The sequence below is a fragment of the Corella eumyota genome, chromosome 6, assembly GCF_963082875.1.
Source record: "Corella eumyota chromosome 6, kaCorEumy4.1, whole genome shotgun sequence".
Classification (NCBI taxonomy): Eukaryota; Metazoa; Chordata; class Ascidiacea; order Phlebobranchia; family Corellidae; genus Corella; species Corella eumyota.
This window is the reverse complement of record NC_137495.1, coordinates 3,549,541-3,567,990: the sequence shown is the minus strand read 5'-3', so window position 1 is coordinate 3,567,990 and position 18,450 is coordinate 3,549,541. Positions and strand designations below refer to the sequence as shown.

Genomic DNA, 18,450 nt, shown 5'->3' with positions numbered 1-18,450 from the left:
GTTTGAACGGTATTTCCTTTTTGTTTGCCTACACCACAGAGATTACAATACGAGCCCATTTTGTTATTTTTATGACGATTTTGTTACTGTTTAACCAATGTTAATATACTCTCATGGGGGTTAACAACGTATTGTAAAAAATAATATCACTTAGCTTAAACCTAAAGCTAGTATTGGGCGTACGATTTAGTCAATTGAAATCAGTAAAAGAGAAGTTTTTAAGAATTCCTATTTTTTGAAGATAATTGTTTTTAAAGTATAAAAGAATTTTAAAATGGAATATGATAAAGATTCCAAGTTTCTGGATTGGGAAATGCAAAATGACGACAATTTTGACTATGTTGCAGATTCAGAACAAGAGGTAAATTATTTCTTAAATTTAGCCTTTAGCTTTTTTTTAAATTTTAATCTTTGTTTAGAACGAAGAGAATTCTGATGAACAACGTTATAGACATCATAGTGATAACTGGATACAATTTACTGATGAAAAGGGAAATTCACAAAGGTTCTAATTCTATATCTATAACCAAAGATTGCCTAATATTAACCATTTTTATGGCAATTGATAACTTGTTTTATCATTACACACAGATTTCGAATTAAGGCCAAGATTTTAACAAATTTTTATTAACGCAGATTTTCTGGCGACGGCCTTTCCAATCAGTCCTTTTCCGAGGACGAGGATTTAACTCTACATTCAAAACAAGACACAGCAGGTAATTAAAAACTTTTAGGAGATTTAGAATTTTAGGTAATTAGAAACTTTACAGCAGGTAATTAAAAACTTTTAGAATTCTAATTTAGAAATTTTTAGTCAAAATGTAACTTACATTTGTATTACAGTAAACGATAATGCAACAGCTAACGACAAGCAAGTTAGTCAACTACAAAAACAAAACAGGTATTTTGAATGGGCTATAATTTTTTTGTCCCAAAAAACTTTTATAAAAATATCATGTTACGGTTTTAGTTATACAGCCTACTTACCCGAGCACTGCTCCTCTCGCTTTAAAATAATGGACGAAGACGAACTAGATTTAGCCAGCTTTGATGGCCCGATGGAATTTAGAGGCACTCTCAAAACAGGGGATCAGCCTTACAAGTCAAATTCTTCCTGTTTTTGTTCTTGTATTCGGTATTTTATTATCATAATCGTTGCTCTTGTTCTTGGCCTTATGATGGGTTACTATATCGGCTTAAACCGCAAAGGAATCACCACTCAAGATGTTTTTTATACGACGACCAGACAACCCACCAACATGACGTCATCAAGTTCGTTGACGTCATTAGCCACGCGAATGTTCACTGAAGGTAAAAGCACCACATCGACCACTGTATATATCCCTAAAACGCAGAAAAGTAGCACCCACCCCCCAAATCCCCCAGAAACTTTGTAATTACAAATATTTTAAGGCGTAAAATTTTGTGCAATATTTCAACAAACTTAAAATTAAACTAATTTTCCTATACATGTATATAAAAGATTAGAATTTCTTCTTTTAAATTGGAAAACGAGTTAATTGTTGTTGTTTAAAACAGGGTCATAATTTTGTAAAAGTGATTTATGTGTTTCGTTTGTTCTCAACATAATGAGAAAAAACATTTTAAAACCAGTTTGTGTAAATACTGGTTAATATTACATGGCTACATATATGGCGCAACATCATGAAATTATTGTTCAACTTTTTATTATCAGACTTTATTTGTAAGGGTTAATCATTAATTGGTTTAATGTGTTTATTTTGAACATATTTTTTTTTATTACTAAGTTTACGTATCCCCTGTATTTTATAGCTTTCTTTTTTAAAAATCAGCTGTACAACTAAATTAAAATACGACAAAGAATGTCCAATTTTTATTAATAAATAAACAAACATTTAAATTAATAAATAGATTGGATAAAATCGAATCGCAACTAAGCACTATTTGGATTACAGCATAAACACACAATAAATAGATTGCACTTTTGTTACCTAAACACTACAATAATAGCCACCAAGCGAAATTAAACATATTTTAAAATTAAGCATTTTAAGTCGCAAGTACGATATCAGTTATTCACAGTAAGGTTTAATGAAGAAATATTACAGTACGTACACGTGATTATCATACGAGTATATAGGTATGTAGGTCATAATAAACATAAATGGTGAAATCATAGGTAATTTAAATAAAAAAACACATAATTTTTCGATTTATAAAACGTAACAATTCAGGTGACGTCATAATCAATAATTTACTGAATCGAACATTGGGATTGTTCGTCCGCGACTTGATCTTTTACGTAATCGGATGCCTTATTATAAACATAAGCTACGTCACGCACTGTTTGTGTAATGACGTCAGTGTCATCCGGGTTTTGCGTGTCGTCAGAATTGCGGCGATATTTTCGGTAGGAGTTTTCGCGAAATTCGGGTTCTCTGTATATTTGCGAATTATTATGCGTGCTAATACTACAAGACGGGGTTAAGTTTTCGTCATCATATCTATGGTTGCGATCTGTTCGTTTTAGTATAACGTTATTGGTAGGTGGAACAAAGTTCATTGATTCTCTGGATGTGTTTATTTCTTCCTTGTTGTATTTCCTACTCAAAGTGGATAAGTAGTCACGACATTCACTCTCGGGTAAATTGGAGAGGTAACTTTGCGGGACGGTTTCTGCAATCCTGTAAAGATTAATTATTATACATTTGGATGGTCTTGGCCTTATTAAAGAAAAACTGCCCCTTATGTATTGTTTAAATATACGTATTTTAAACCGGACTGATTTAATGTTGCTTACCATTCTGCTGTAACTCCGCTCACAGTGAACAGAAAACTATTATTCTCACTTAATTCGAATTCGTCGTACAATACCCAGTCTGATCTGAGACTACAAAGCGGATGAAGTCTTGCCATGTGACGTTCACGAATGATATGATAATTTCCACAGCCGTCTGTATCTTGGGCAACCTGGTAAATGTAACGGGTATTAACATTTCGGCTGTAATTTATGCTTTTGTCATATATTTGGCTATATGAAAACAATCGATCTACCTGCATAAAATACCCAGCTAGTAGCGCCCTTTTTACATTAACCTCTAAAGCATCTGGACTAGTTACGGGCGGGCTTATTGGAAGTTCGAGGGACTCCATTACATTTAACAGTTCGCTTCGCATTTTCTCAGCTCTTCTCATAGCATCGTAACTTATATAGTTTTCAATACACCAAGACTCAGATCGTTTATCTAGTAAAAGAAATCAATTAATACGTATGCCAAAATGTTAATAGTTTTAATAGTAGTTTAGGTGTAGAACCGAGCCAAATTTATTAGCTAATCTTAAAAAAAAGAATGGTAATACTCACATCTGATGTAACGTTCGTAGATGTTAAGTAACGCAAAATGCTCTCCTGCGTTATGTCGAAACTTAAACTGACTTCTCACAACCTCATCATCACATTTTGGACGATACACAAATATAGGTTGCGAAGAAAGCATTGAGATTATCGTAAGAATCTCCTAAAATGTTGACAATTTTTAAATATTGGTTTCCAATAATTGTAGTGAAATATTGATCATCAAAGCTAACATGGAGTGTTTGATTTTACCTGTGTACAGTCTTCACCGCAGCTAGCTACAATAGTTTTTGCTTTAGGGACACTTAATGGAATTTCACTCATAACTGCACCAAGGTCTGATAAATTCCCATTATCATCTAACGCCCCGTGGTAATCCAATTCTTCTAACGCTAACATGTAAGCCTCTGGGTCTATCACAAAACAGGAATTTAGTTACTCACATTTAAATTTAAATTTTATGGTAGTTTTGGTTTAAAGTTTCACCTGGGCCTTCTATTAGTTGACATTGTGGAAAGGTCATGTTTAATTGCTGAAGTAATCTCTTCATTAAAAGTATATGTTCCGATAATTCAAATCTCTGAATCTCAGCTTTCGATACCTCGTCCATTTTCTAATCAAATTTAACAATATATTTCAAAATCATAAAAGTAATCATGATAAGAGCTATATTTTGGTCATATTCTAAACAGTTTTACTTACTTGAAGTTGTTCTTCTGAGTAAAGTCTATATATTCGCCCACCAAATCCGCAGCGATCTGTTCTTAACGTTACTTTGCTTTTTGGAATGTGTTTTAAAGTTACAGCATAGGTTCGAATTCGGCTATTAAATTCCTAAACAAATTACAACAATATCAAAACCATTAACCATCGCGACCTTATAAAGGCCAAAACCAGTTACATTTAAATTTATAAACAATGTATTAGAATTTTGGTCTTACTGACCTGTTTTAATAACTTACCTTTTCGTAATGTAATCCTGAATCAATAACCACATGAATTCCATCAATGGAAAATGATGATTCAGCAACATCATCGGACAGGATGACTCGACGTTTAATTAGTTTGGTTGTGTCTGCTTCTTCCAAAATGTTATCATATACTTTCTAAACAAGAAAAACATAACTTATGTTTTTTTGCTTAAAGTGTGTGAATATTATACACTGGGTATGCTTGTACCTGTTGTGAACCATAATATAAGTTCTTATGCAAGGGTATAACAACTATTTCACCAGCTTCTCCTCGCAATGCTTTGATCGCAACATCTCGCGTGATTATCTCCCAGACCTCATTTATTTCCTAAAGTCAAAAGTTGTATTTAGTTTCAGTAGAATTATATTACGACGTGGTAATTACATTACGAATGAACTTAGAATTGCATTACGATGTGAACTCTTTTTATGGACGGTCTTGGATCTTTTTATTTACAAAAAAATGTTTATTATAAACATTTACTTTGTAAGATGGTAGAAAAACTAGAATATCTCCCTTGATGTCTTGTCTGCAATGAATTTCCGTGACAAGTGCTGCCACACTTTCGACACAATCTTTGCTCTCGACGTATGTCACGTGCAAACTTTCCCTTCTTTGTTTAGCGACATTTTCTCTTCTCTCCAGTTCAGTTTCTTCGTTTTCCTAAATAAATAAAACGAAGTAAGCTGGTGTACAGTGATTAGGCAGACTTAATGCTCTGTATGTTAGTTTTAAATGTACTTATACATAATTAACTATACAGATCTAAAATAATGATTTATTTCAATCATAAGATTACCCTTTTCAAAGTTTCGGTTTCTTCTTCTTTACCATCTAATTTATTTTTATCGTCAACAATTTCCTTTTCGAGAAAGTAAAGGTCAACAATAGGAACTCCCTCAAAAAACTCTTCCAATCTTGACATCTCGTGAGGTTGGCTTATTATTACAACTTTTAGGTCATCCCGGTTTAAAAGAATTATCCTACAGAATTAAATATTATTTATGGACTTACGTAACGTTAACACTACAAAAGTCAACAAAACATTACGCCCAATTTATTTATAGCTAATAAACTGTTTAACGGCATAAGTACGTTCAAGTTGTATATTTTTAAGCAAAGTTTTTGTGCCACGATAGCTAAAGAGTTAAAACACATCGTGGTCTCTCGCCCTTTTTACAAAATAAAGTTGTTTATTTACTTTAGAATAGGCAATAAAATGTCAGTCGCAACTGTACGTTCTTGTACTTCATCTATAATTACAAACGAATAACTTTGAAGTAAAGGATCTTTTGCAATTTCTCTCAGCAATATATCAGAAGTACAAAACCTAAAAAAAAGAAAAGTCTTAAAATTTTCGTTTTAAAAAAGTTATCTTGGCTGTAAACTTAAGTTGTATATATGGCCCAAACTTGGATATATTTTACATGTATTTTAGTTGTACTTTAAAATTGTGTCAGGAGAAGTGCAGTCGTTTTGTGGGATTTTGTATCCGACTTCAGCACCAACACTGGTTAAATCCATTTCTTGAGAAACCTAAAATAAGTATGTATACGTTGTCAATATATGAGTGAAAAGGACAGAATATTCAGGTATTATTATTGGTGCTCAATAAACAAGTTTACCTGAATGGCCAACGACATAGCTGCGAGGGAAGTAGGTTGGGCACAAACAACTGATCCATATTGAAAATCAACTTCGTTCGCAAACCTTACACACCATTGTGGAATCTGTTAAAAAATAACAATTAAAAAACTTAATATAAAGACAAAAAACAGTAGTCACAGCGTCATGTATTTCATGCTATATATTCTTTATATACGCCAACGATTAGGTCTGTGTAATACATGTGGTTTAGGGAAACTATTTCTTTTATGTAATAAGATATTTACTTGTGTACTTTTCCCGCTTCCTGCTCTTCCCGTCACCAAGACAACAGGACTTTCGTCAACAGCCAAAACAAAATCATCTTTCGCTTTCCAAATCAACAAATTTTTTCGAGTTCTGAGCAAATCGTAATACATAGAGGTGTAAGGTAATCCGTCAAACGGGTTCACATCCAAGTTACTTTCCTCTGACGTATTCGAAAACGTGTCTTCGTCATCAATGACGTCACTTAGTAGTCCTTTTAGCGGTGCTTCCGCGCTTTCAAGTGACGTGACGTCATTATCTGACTCTGAGTATTTTTTGTGTGTGGTAATCGGGTTGTATATGCCATGTTCGTGGCTTGTGTCGTCGTCACTATCCAGCCACAACTCTTGTTCGATGTTCAAAGTCGAAGGTTTATTTTCCAATTCCATTGGGGCTAAGTTGCATAGCTAATTATTATAGATCAATTATTACCAATAACCTCCTTACAACAAAGCCATAACCCTAATTATCACTTCTTTTCAGTGTAATTACTTTGTTGGCTTGGTTTATAAGTACTATTCTACCTTGAAAAATGGAAATAATACTTTTATTTATTAGGCCTTTGCGTAGACCTATATGACCTGGCAACTAATACCATATAATCTCTATTCCTTTTTAATATAGAAAGCGAAAGCAATATCAAAATTTAAGTAGGCTTAATCGCTTCGTCTTATAATAATCAATTAAGGAAGACCGTGAGCTATTATATTAAATACAAGGTAAATATGAACAGACATAACAACAGTTTTGTCAAGTGCTTTTATACGTTCAAGTAGATATACATTAGCCAACATAGGCCATGTTACATCGTGTGTTCTCTATATGTTTTATTACATTATAAAGAATAGTATATCTGTCACCTAGGCAAAATACACAACAAAAACTACATAAAATAACGTATACTCGATTGTTAACTACATTAAATAAGACTGGAACTAATATTATTTTTATTATATGTCAGATTACTTTTCAATGTTTTAATTCAACGTTCGAATGACGAAGGTTTTAGATATATTTACACAAGGTTTTATATCGTAATTAAACCTTTTTATGAGCTAGAAATTTTGGTAACCTTTTCTTTGAGCTGTAAAAACTTTTTCTACCTGTATTATACTTCACTTGATATTATCTTAGTCGTAAGATTAAGCCATTATGATAAGGTTACGAAAAACTCCATACTCTATTCAAATAAACTCGGCTATACATTCGCTTTGTTCAAATTGACGTGGCTTTGTTAATGTGTAATTTGCTCACGTGATTTTGAAAGCACTCTTCTAACTTTAAAAGCACAATCAGATACATTTAAATAGCGGGTGTGTAATTACGATATACAAATCTTAATTTAGATTGAATATGACAATGACAATTTTCCCTACTTTCGTAAAGTAAGATAGCTTATGTCTCGCTTAAAGTCGAAAACGATATTATAATTTATGTGTTGTCAATATCCTACTATGCTGATCTATATAAAAATATCACTGTTTTAAATTCACACCGCTATTGTTTCCTCCGTACCAGCTGCTATTGCTATAAAGTTAACATCTATAATAAAGCGACGTTATGTGTACCTTGTCATGATAGAACTATTTGTTTCTACGTTTACCAGACGAAAGTGTTACAAACTTAGTTTAAATTTAAGTGTATAATTTTCTTTAAATTATTTTTAGAACCAAATTTATTTATGTTATAGATTTTTTATTTTTATTACCCAGCTGTTTTGGTAACTGTACTGGGGGTTTCCCATAAAATATTTGACCTGTCAGTTTTTTTGTTTTTCCATTGGCAAATTGGCAGGACGTTTCAGACAAAGTTTTTGATAAACATTTTTCAAAGAAAGGAGGCTGCAAACACTAAAATGGCCGGGGTAGGTGCTAACCAAATTTTTTTTATGTACTTTTGTTTAAAAATAATCAAACTAAGACTAATTTGTAAACATCTGAAAACTAAAACTTTTTTAAATGTCAGTTCTAGTTTGTTTTTTTAGTAAAAACCTACAGCAATTCAAAATCTGTATAAGTATTCTTTAAATTTAGTCAAGTGGGTCAAGTGTACTGAAAGGTCTTCCATCTTTTAATTCTTCAAATTTCTCAAGCTTTCAACCAGATTCTGCTGACAAGAGAAATGTGAGTTAATAGTAAATCAATTTTTTACACAATTGAACTTTGTTTTTGAATTTATTTGGCCTACTTTGGTTTTGTCAAAACATGAACATTATGTTAATAAAATTTATTTAATTACAGGTAAAAAAATTGTCGCTTTATATTTCAACAAGAGACAGTGCACCCGAACAAGGTAAAGCATTTTGATTTTGTTTTATGATTTTATTTACTTACTTAAATTACAAATTTATTTTATTAGCTTATTGCTAACCCAGTCTGGAAAGTAGGGCAGTTTTCGACGAGATCTCGTGCGTGCAAGCGTAAAAAATGGCGTGACCGCGCTTGCACGCGTACTACGATTTTCGGTCTACGCGTGATTTATGTTGGCGTGCTTTACTTAAATCTGGCTTAAATATACAAGGCGTCAGCATTGCGCGTGCACATTTTTTTTAAAAAACCAGGCGTGCAAAATGTTAATTTCGGGCGTGCATTTTTTTCACCGAAAAAAATCTTGTGCGTGCACGCTGCCCTATTTTCCAGACTGGTTGCTAACTAGTCTACATTATTTCATCTGGGCAGACCATCAATATTATATATAATGTCTAATTTGTTAAATAACGGTATTAGCTAAGAAACAACGCCAAATAAGATTGTTTAATTGTCTTTTATTATTTACAATCGAATAAGAATTGGCAGCAAAACACAATGAATATATCAGGTCAGGTCAATGACAGCAAATAAAGAAAAAAAATCTCCAAACAGAAACATTTTAATACAATAAAACAGCATTAATTTAACAGGAAGCATTTGCAACACTTTGAATATTACTTGGTAAAGCAAACAATAATTTGATTTAAGTGAGAATGTGTTAGTGCTTGTCCACGTTAGGAAAAAGTTAATTTTTATTTATTCATCAATGCTATCAGCTGACTCATACAGGATATTTTCCACCATGACTTTAGCTGGTGATCTTGGGAGTTTCTCACGTTCCATCGTGTTGCAACGTGATGTTCTAAAGTCCATAAAAATATTAGAAATCTCCATAAAAAGTTTATTTAAAAATATCGTAAATTTTACAAAAAATTTTGATCTCACCTGACAGCTGGGATGAAGACTTCATTGTTTTCATTTCCACTATCTTCTACCTCCTCCACCTCATAGAAATCTCCTTCATCATCCTCTTCCGATGGCTCTTCACTCCCTTGATTCCCAGGCTTTATATTGTAGCCCTGTCCTTTCTTGAATGATACCTTAAAAATGTGGGCGTGTTTTTAAACTGTTTTAGTCAAATATGTTTTAAAATATTTATGAGTAAACCCTTTTTTAAATGTGGGTGATTCAGATTTGGTGCTTTTTCATGATGTTAAAATGCTTACCTTTCCACTTTGTACTTCTGCTATTTTCTTAGGTTTCTTATTCTTGCTTTTAAATTCTTCGATAGAAAAGTAAATGTGACTTTCCCTGCTCGGTGATTGTCTTAAAGTTTCCTGCAAAAAAATTAATTAATTTTTGACATTCAAATATTTACATGGCGATAAGGCATATCCTCATTAGATTGCTCAAGCAAAGGTAATAATATAGTATAGTGTTAACCTGATTACTGAATGTTTCAGACACTATTGAAGGCTCAGGTTCTAGCTGTCTGGATCTTATACTATGGTTAGTTGAAGCAACAGAGAAGTCATATGCATGATTTTGTACAACACTGAAACAAAAAACTTTTAAATTCACATACAGTTTGGTATATTGTTCTGTTGGTAAAAACCATTCTCAACTTACAACTGTCTAAAAGGTAGAAGTATTGAAGTAAAATAAATAAGATATAAAAAAAATAATACACATTTAAATGCAATAAAATGACACAAATTGAAAATATTCATACCTTGAGTTGTTTGCATTTCTAAATGAGCCTTGAAGGCTAAGTGAGGTGTTGGTGAATTGAGATTTACAGCAAAATACTATTCCAAACAGAATTCCAATCACAATCAAGCCTCCGACTGTAGCCAGTCCAACTATTATCCATTTTCCCATTTCCTGTTTTGCAACAAAAAGAGAAAATTGGATCAGAATTTTGCGCGTATTAAAATTTTGAATAGGTATTTACTAATTTCGTATATGTCACAATTTTAAATAAAAATGATGACAGTTTTGGTTAAATCATGACGATTTCGCTGGTATTGTTTGTTTTAATTAAAATCCGGAAATTCACTAGAAAGCTTTCTTACCTTAGTGACAACTGATGATATTAACGTTGAAGATTTCATGATTTTTTCCTGTAAAATATATTTTGTTTTTAAAGAAACTAAACTTTATAATTTAAAATCGAAATCTTAAGAAAAATTTATTAGTGTGCTTAAAAAATATTTATTCTATATTGTTAAACCTAAAGTCACAGAGCAACCTAAAGTCACAGAGCAATTCTAGACACAAGCAAATAGTTTGTAAGAGTTTAATTTTACTGTTTTTGTTGTTGTTGTTGAAACCGAGTTGATTTTATGAGCTGTTGTCTGGACTGAATTCAGTTTTATATTTGTTGTACCTGCAAGGGGAAAAAACTTTGTAAAAAAGGAATTTAGGCTTGTAAAAAACTAAATATATTCGAGTTACTTACTTTGTTGGTTTGTTGAGGGTACGGTTGTTGTTGGTGTTTTTCTTTGAATCATCACATAAGCTGCTTCAAACCCACTTAACATAACACAAAATATTTTAAACAATAACTCAATTAATTTGTATTTTAAAACCTTAATTTAACATAAAATTTATAACTACCTTTAAAAATAGATTTTTTCTGGACAAAAAGGCTTGGATGTTTTATAGTTTCAGACATGTATATTTTAATATTATATTTTAAAGATAAAAAAAATTTACGGCATTTGGTTAATTGAGTCCGACGAAAAAATCACTTTCATCACTCCACTGTATGCAACAAGTGGTTGAATCCTAATGCCATGTTGGCAATATTTTCCGAGTAAATGTCTCTTTGATCTTCCATCATAAATTGATACGTAATCGAATTTACAATCTCTGTCTTCTTCTAGTTGAAAATCCAAGAACGTAATCTAAAAATCAAAGTAGTATAAACTTTGATATTTTTTTAAACTGTTTTTACGAAAAGAAAAACATTTTATGTTATAGTATACGAGATTGCCATGGATACATTTTATCGGTTAAAAAAATTTGATTCTAATAATATTTGTGAAGTCAACCACACTTTATAATGTTTGCATCTTGCTTTGTCAGTGTTACTTTAACTTACTTCTATATCCTGGTTTGGTTTGCTTATGATGTTCCACTCACATTGAAGATCGTTTGTGTAATTTTTCGGGTAATTCAAAGATTTGATTGTCCCAGAAGGATCTCTATGACAACATGTTAAAGTATTATTAACTATTAACCTTGAAAATTTACCTGTGTATGTTTTTTTGTATGGTGATTTAACAAAATTTTAACTACCTTAGATCCCTTCTTCCCCCACATCCTGAACTTTGTATGGCTTGATAACTAGCACGAAAACCTAGAAACATAAAATTGCAAAATTTAAAAGAAGAATTCATGAAAATGTTAAAAATACTTTTCTCTAAAAAGTTGCAATTGCGTTTTTATTACTTGTGTATTACTGTTGCCTTTGTTTTATTGGCAGTATTTTTTTTAATAAGTATTACCTTTTTCTACTCCTGTTTGATCAGTTGTGAATAGAACCCTGATGTGATTTGATTCTGAGGTGTAACTAGGAGGCATTACTTTTCCACAATAACTTTCAGTTGGATAATCAAGGTTGTTAACTATTCCATATCGGTTCTGAGGAACACTTATAATCTATAAAAATAAATTGTTGTTATGTATTTTTACATGGAGAAGGATAAGGTAGTTAAAGGTAGTTGTACATTTAAGGAGGTATATGCATAAGGTAAGATACAGAAGGTTTCCTAGGTAATGCCACCCTATGCAGGCTTCATGTGTTCTTCTGTTTGTTATGCATGTATTTTTGTTATAGGTGCTGTCCGGTATAACTTGCTTAAACTATACCTGTATTTTGTCTTCATAACATTGCATTGAAAAACTTGTTCTTAGTTGAACTTTAGAGCTAAATAAATGGAAGTCGTCAAACGTCAGTTCCAGTAACTAAATAAAATATATTTATTAAGATTTTGTTGTTTAATAGTATTAGTTTGTCAGTTTCTAATTTTTATTGATTAACTAAGCATTACTCTGTGCTTGTTTTACCTGACTTGGTCTAGCATAAATGTCCCAAATACACTCCATACTGTTGTTATAGTAGTTTGGATAATTAAGCGATTGGATTTGGCCGGTTACCTCTCTTAAATCCTAAAAAATAAACAGGTTTTTATTTAAATGCAAAGTATATAACATTAAAAAAGAGAAAAATAATATTTCTCCATCAAATGTTGTTTGGTTGCCATTTTACTCTAACATATGAAATTCGGACAGAACATTGTTTTGTTAAATTGAATTAGTAGAAACATTGGTACCTGTCTCCCCCCACAACCTGATCCATTTACAAATTTGTACGTAGCTCTAAACCCTGTGTCACTTTCATAATGGTCTGTCATAAAACGTGCCTAAAACAAAAAAAAATGAATTTTTTGGTTTTACTTACAGCATTATTTAGTTACTGATTGTATGATTTATAAACCCTTTTTAAGTTAGTTTTTGATAAGGTAAAATTTCTGAGTTAACCTTTAAAATATTTTCGGTTGAGGTAACATCAGCAGGTTTAATATTTCCACAAAATTTTCCAAGAGATTTTTCTACTCCGCCAATTACATCTATAAGCTGTAGAATTAAAAGAATTTTGAGATATAAATTAAACTTTAATCAAAAAAATAGACATCATTTAATGCCTAATATGTTATGTTTTAACCTTGAAAAAACACTTTACCTCTAAATACTCGAATTGGCATCCGTTCACCGGTTCCAGTGCAAAACCATCTTCAACTTGAAGACTAATCACTTTATCTAAGGGAGCAGTTATTATCCATTCACAGTTTGCGTTGTTGTCATATGTATGAGGATAGTTCATGCTTTGTATACTGCCTGTCGGCTGTGTAAGAGCCTTAGGTCCCCCACAACCTGAAATTTATTTTGTACTATTTCTTTGTTGAATTTTAGGAAAATTTAAAATTATTTTATGTATAAATTTTAGTTAAAAAGTTTGTTTAAGAAAACTTTTGGTTATAATGTTATTCTAGCAAATTTTTTTACCTGATTTTTCCTCAATATTACATCCTATTAACTCCATTCTTAATGCTATTTCAGCAAAACTTGTCCGGGGCCAGTCTGTTGGTATCAATTGAATCACCTTAAAAGGATTTATTTAAACTTTAAATATTATTTAAATTGCAGTAAAAACCACAACTAATTATTTAATTATAGGTCTCTTTATTAAGATGGTTTTATGGTTACCTGTGCTATTACAATTTTTGGAAAAATTCTGGTTTCTATAGCAACAGCATTTATATTTCCTCCAAATATCTGAGGTTTAGTTCTACAATATTTTATCAATTTTTAAAGTTAATCTATAGCAAAATTTCATTAGAATTTTATGTTATTAGACACTTTATAATTTACGTCAAAACACCAAGTATAATGGTCTTTTTACCCAATTTCTGACATAACCCATTTCCAGTTTGAATCCGTGGAGAATTTGTATCTGATCTTATATTTTGATATCCACAAGTTTCTTTTATAATATCTCTGACCCTGCGTTTGTATTCCACTCACATACATTGGTTTTTCGAGGTTAACCTGCAAGATAAATATATATGAAAATAAATTTATAAAGAGTTTGCATTTGTAATGGTAATGAGATATTAAAATAACAAAAAATTGCTTTAACTTTACTTTATTTACCATCACAAACATACATTTAGGTATTTATAAAATCACTTACAAAAATTTGGTTCTTAAAAATTTGTTTATATTCTGTTACCTGTATCCACTGATTATGAGCAGCATAAGTAACCCAGGCGCTGTCTCCAGACAACCTTGCCTGCTCCTTGCCATACTTTGTCTCTATTGCATTTGAAACACTAATTCTATCATCTTCTATATCTCCACTCTGCATACCTAAGGCCTTGCGACATTGGTTTAGGTTGGCTGGTGTAATTGTTTGGGTTTGTGTTAAGACACAACCAATTTTACATGTGAATAGAAAGATAAGTAACGAAATATAAGATATTTTCATTTTGTTTAGTATTCTGAAGCTTTAGTGTTATGTTTTTTTCTAGGAATATGTATTAAAAATATATTTTTGATTAAACAATAAGTTATTACTAGTTGTTAAAGCTAAAACTTATTTAAATTAACTGTTCTGTTCTAGTGATTGTGTTCAACTGTTCTGTTCTAGTGATTCTAAACCTTCTTTTCTTTAAAAATTAGTTTTTATTTTTTTTTAAGTTTTCTTGTTCTTAAAATTTTAAATCCTATTGTTGGGCTGCTCTTTTTGTGATAAAGGTTTCCCAAAATTTATTTCCGCTGACGTTAATTTCTCAATATTGTTCAATATTTCCTGTAATAGGAAATCATTATGATTTTCTTTGGCCTTTTCTATTTTAAATAATTTTGACAATTTTTTTTCTTTCATGCAAGTTGTGATTTTTTTGGTATTTCACTGCTTTATTAAAATAGAATTTCAGTTTTATATTTTCGACAGGAAAATATTATGTTGAATTTTCAGCCAAATTTGACCACAATAAATGTCTGGTTTTAAATTCCCAAGAAATTCTTATACAATTAAACAATTTTAATTTTCTTCTTAAAATTTTTATTTTTTTAGTTATTAAAAAGGACAGAAGCAACATTTTACTTCGTTACCTTTACCTACAGTTTGATAAACAGGTGATTTTTTTTTAAATATGAATTTAATTGTGTCTTTTACAACTGTTATATGCTTTTGCTTACATAATTTTAAATGTATTTAAAACAACTGAAAAATCTCATTTGCCAAAAAATTTTGAAATATTTTTAAGAACAACCAAAATTTGGATTCCTCGAAACGAAAAGTTGTAAATCCGACCTCAAACAGTCCTTCGACCTCTACTACGACCTCCACCACAGAGGTCACTGAACCCTCAAGAAAGGTCATGAAGCGATCAGATTCAAGTTCATCCACAAGTAAAAGGGTCACAAGGTCAAAAAGATAATTTTTAGATGTTGATTCTTGGTCAGAATTTAACTTAAAAAAGGGAGAAGGTGAACAAATTTGTTTAGTTTTTGATCTACCTAACCTTTAATTTTTTTATGTTATTTATTTTAACTTATCTAATATTCTCCCTGTTTATGTTTTTATGTAATATTTCTTCATGAATTTGGAAGTAATTTGTTTGGTTATAAGGGCATTGCTGTATTACTAAAGTTTTTAATATTTACCACTGCTACTTGAAGTTGTGTAAAATAAATTTATAAATTCAATAATCACATGCATAAAAATCAAATGGAAATCAACAGAAACACATTAGAGATATGATAAGGTAACAACAATTTATCAATTAATAGTGGCAAAATAAGTACCAACAATTTTGTGTCATGTTTAAAAATGTGCAGTTATGTGATCATAATTCACTATGTCTAATCACCCCTCCAACCTTCTTCTTCATTTCATGATGTCTTTTCTCGACCTAAATGAGAAATATTTACAAAAGGTGGAAAGTTCAATAAAATTTAATTTAAAAAAGAAGCAAATGCAACCTTTTTTTGAAATGTCTTAATGGCCTTGTTTTTCTGTTTTACCTGATCAGCCAATGTTTTGACTTTATTGTGAAGTTTAAGATGTCGTTCAACATGGTGATCTGGAGCCATCTCTTTCCCTCCATGATAATCTAGTTTTTCATCCGAGTTTTTTAACTGTTCTCTTTAACGAAACATAAAATTTAAAAATATGCTAAAAACCTTAGGGCTATACCACTAAGCTATTGGCAATGTTTGATTAGTGGGTAAGAGCATTAGTCATAATATATGATGTCACAATAACATTTAAAATTGTTTTGCAATTTAACTGTGATTAATTTTACCGAAAATGACGATGCTTTTCGATCCTGCCTTCGAAATGCAAGAGTTCTTCTTTAATTGATTTTAATTCTTCGTCTGTGAAATTTCCACGTTCAGCATCCCTCCATAATTTTAAAACTCTCGGCTCTGTGAAAGTAACTCCTCCATCTAAACAAATCGATTTTTTATTCAAGTGACAAATTAAATATATAATCGGTTTGTTTTAAAAAATAATATTTTAAAAAAGGTAATTTTTGTTCAAATGAGATTTAACAATAATTTTCTGTAATTGAATATTTTTTATCGGTTTGTTGGTTTACCATTTTAATTTAATATAATACCATTTAAATGTGGTTGTATTTTTATAAGCATTGTCATAAAATAAATGAACAATAGGTACCTGGTGGCTTTTAAATTTTATGACCAGTTTACAGTTATAATGTAAAAACAATGGTCATAAAAGTGTATGTTTTGAATAGGTATTTGTTTTATTGTTTGTTTAAACAGGATTTTATTTGTTTGTTGTACCATGATATTGTAAGCATGCATTGCGTAAAATTTAAGCTACGTGTCCTATTTTAAATGGTTTAAATGGATTTTTGTTTAATTTACATTAATTGATAAATTAAAACCAAATAGTTAATGACCTTTTTTCTTATGTGATAATAGAACAAGTCTTTGATAATCATCTTTAATTTCATCATGCAAACCATTCAAGTCTGTCTCCTTCTTGTTTATTTCATCCGATTTATCAAATTGCTCCAAGGAATTATCCGATATCTCTGTCAAAGAAAAACACAAATTTCTTTATTTTCAACCATTGAAATGCTATTTAAGTTTCTCTGTTTAAAAGAAAATTATTTTTATATATTTTCAGGTAAGTGTTATTTTCATACCTCTATGCTGTGCCACTTCTTCTTTTAAGTTAGTTAATTGGATTAATTTATCTTCATGATGTTTTAGCTCTATAAACAATTTTTCTAATTCTTGGGCAGTAAAATCTTTGCTTAATGTTGCTTTTTCCCATAAGTTGTTTAGTTGTGAGTTCTATCAAAAAAAGGAATTATGAAATAAATATATTTTGCAATTTATTTCGGAATATTTTTTATTTCAGTCTTTATAAACTTACTGTAAAAATTTGTTTTGTTTTTCCTGATTTGGAGTTTGATGTTTGATCAAAAGCTCCTTTTCCACTTGTCACTCCATACTTTGTCATTATATCTTAAAAAATATACATTTAAATATGATAGGTAATAAATTATAATTAGTTGTATATTTGAGGGTATTTTTTGAAGATAATATTAACTTTAAATTTTGTAACAAATATATGTTCAATATGTTTGTCAATTCTTTCCTTTTTAAGGCAAAAAATTAAAATTTAGGAAATGGAAAATTAATTAAATTTTTGTACATACAAAATTGATATTTTAGAATTGAAAATTAATTAAATAATTTTAATTTTTGTATGCACCATTTAAATTCTCTTCCAGTTTAGCTTGTTGAATTCCACTTTCATCTCCACCTTGTGAAATAAATATTTTCAAGTCCATAAGTTGGCGGTCATGTTGTCTTAATTTGGCATACAAGTCCGTCATCATTACTGAAGATAATTTGTTTTGCTACAAAAAATATTTGTATTTAAAAACGGAATTAAAGGATAATAAATACAATATTACAATGCTATTTATTTTATATAATTTCTGAATATATATATTATTATTTTACAAGATCATTTTTTGCTAGAAATTTTGCCATACAAATTTTAATTTTAAAAAACAGAAAGGCAATTACCCGTTCAGCTTTTTGCCATATTTGTAAAACTTTTCCGGATCTAAACATTCGTTCGTTTGGTTTATTATCATCTTCGGTTTGTGATTCAATTGCAGATGAATATGCAATATACACAACAATACATACTACAGTGAAAACGAATTTAACCATGATACCAAGAATGTAATGTTAAATTAACTTGATAAACTCCTGAATGCTTATTATGAAAATTAAATTATTTATTTATGAACTCTTTGATGGGGATTTACCTAATTCCAGTGTTTACCTAAAATTCATGTTTCCATTAAATAAAAATGTTTTACAACTCTGAAATTTAATTTTGTAAATACAAAG

The 18,450-nt window shown here is 30.5% G+C and overlaps 5 protein-coding genes across 5 annotated transcripts; 2 read left to right on the top strand and 3 right to left on the bottom strand.

Annotated features, from left to right (window-relative positions):
* The first annotated feature begins 247 nt into the window (after nt 1-247).
* Nucleotides 248-1,842, top strand: LOC145754928 (uncharacterized). Its single transcript, XM_082571097.1, has 5 exons — nt 248-361; nt 420-505; nt 637-716; nt 844-901; nt 971-1,842. Exons 1-5 carry the CDS (start codon nt 275-277, stop codon nt 1,395-1,397), a joined length of 738 nt encoding a protein of 245 aa, XP_082427223.1. The 5' UTR covers nt 248-274; the 3' UTR covers nt 1,398-1,842.
* LOC145754927 (putative pre-mRNA-splicing factor ATP-dependent RNA helicase DHX32) lies at nt 1,841-6,738 on the bottom strand. Its single transcript, XM_082571096.1, has 15 exons — nt 6,202-6,738; nt 5,935-6,039; nt 5,754-5,845; nt 5,511-5,639; nt 5,109-5,292; nt 4,793-4,972; nt 4,517-4,636; nt 4,300-4,443; nt 4,040-4,171; nt 3,824-3,950; nt 3,590-3,750; nt 3,347-3,500; nt 3,037-3,227; nt 2,783-2,952; nt 1,841-2,666 (listed from the first exon to the last, which is right to left on the bottom strand). Exons 1-15 carry the CDS (start codon nt 6,607-6,609, stop codon nt 2,237-2,239), a joined length of 2,727 nt encoding a protein of 908 aa, XP_082427222.1. The 5' UTR covers nt 6,610-6,738; the 3' UTR covers nt 1,841-2,236.
* A 1,186-nt stretch (nt 6,739-7,924) lies between these two features.
* On the top strand, nt 7,925-15,772 carry LOC145755107 (uncharacterized). Its single transcript, XM_082571316.1, has 5 exons — nt 7,925-8,084; nt 8,254-8,343; nt 8,461-8,512; nt 15,116-15,177; nt 15,309-15,772. The coding sequence occupies exons 1-5, from the start codon at nt 8,076-8,078 to the stop codon at nt 15,480-15,482; spliced, it is 387 nt and encodes a 128-aa protein (XP_082427442.1). The 5' UTR covers nt 7,925-8,075; the 3' UTR covers nt 15,483-15,772.
* Nucleotides 8,976-14,661, bottom strand: LOC145754979 (uncharacterized). The gene is made up of 21 exons (XM_082571163.1): nt 14,270-14,661; nt 13,940-14,085; nt 13,744-13,825; nt 13,543-13,639; nt 13,220-13,410; nt 13,018-13,113; nt 12,810-12,899; nt 12,544-12,645; nt 12,346-12,441; nt 11,982-12,135; nt 11,773-11,833; nt 11,576-11,678; nt 11,188-11,378; nt 10,931-11,004; nt 10,779-10,858; nt 10,545-10,592; nt 10,202-10,353; nt 9,913-10,024; nt 9,696-9,806; nt 9,415-9,569; nt 8,976-9,331 (listed from the first exon to the last, which is right to left on the bottom strand). The coding sequence occupies exons 1-21, from the start codon at nt 14,522-14,524 to the stop codon at nt 9,226-9,228; spliced, it is 2,502 nt and encodes an 833-aa protein (XP_082427289.1). The 5' UTR covers nt 14,525-14,661; the 3' UTR covers nt 8,976-9,225.
* On the bottom strand, nt 15,730-18,320 carry LOC145755105 (alpha-2-macroglobulin receptor-associated protein-like). The gene is made up of 8 exons (XM_082571315.1): nt 18,118-18,320; nt 17,798-17,945; nt 17,456-17,547; nt 17,223-17,373; nt 16,974-17,108; nt 16,350-16,494; nt 16,069-16,189; nt 15,730-15,956 (listed from the first exon to the last, which is right to left on the bottom strand). Exons 1-8 carry the CDS (start codon nt 18,265-18,267, stop codon nt 15,891-15,893), a joined length of 1,008 nt encoding a protein of 335 aa, XP_082427441.1. The 5' UTR covers nt 18,268-18,320; the 3' UTR covers nt 15,730-15,890.
* Nucleotides 18,321-18,450: the final 130 nt, after the last annotated feature.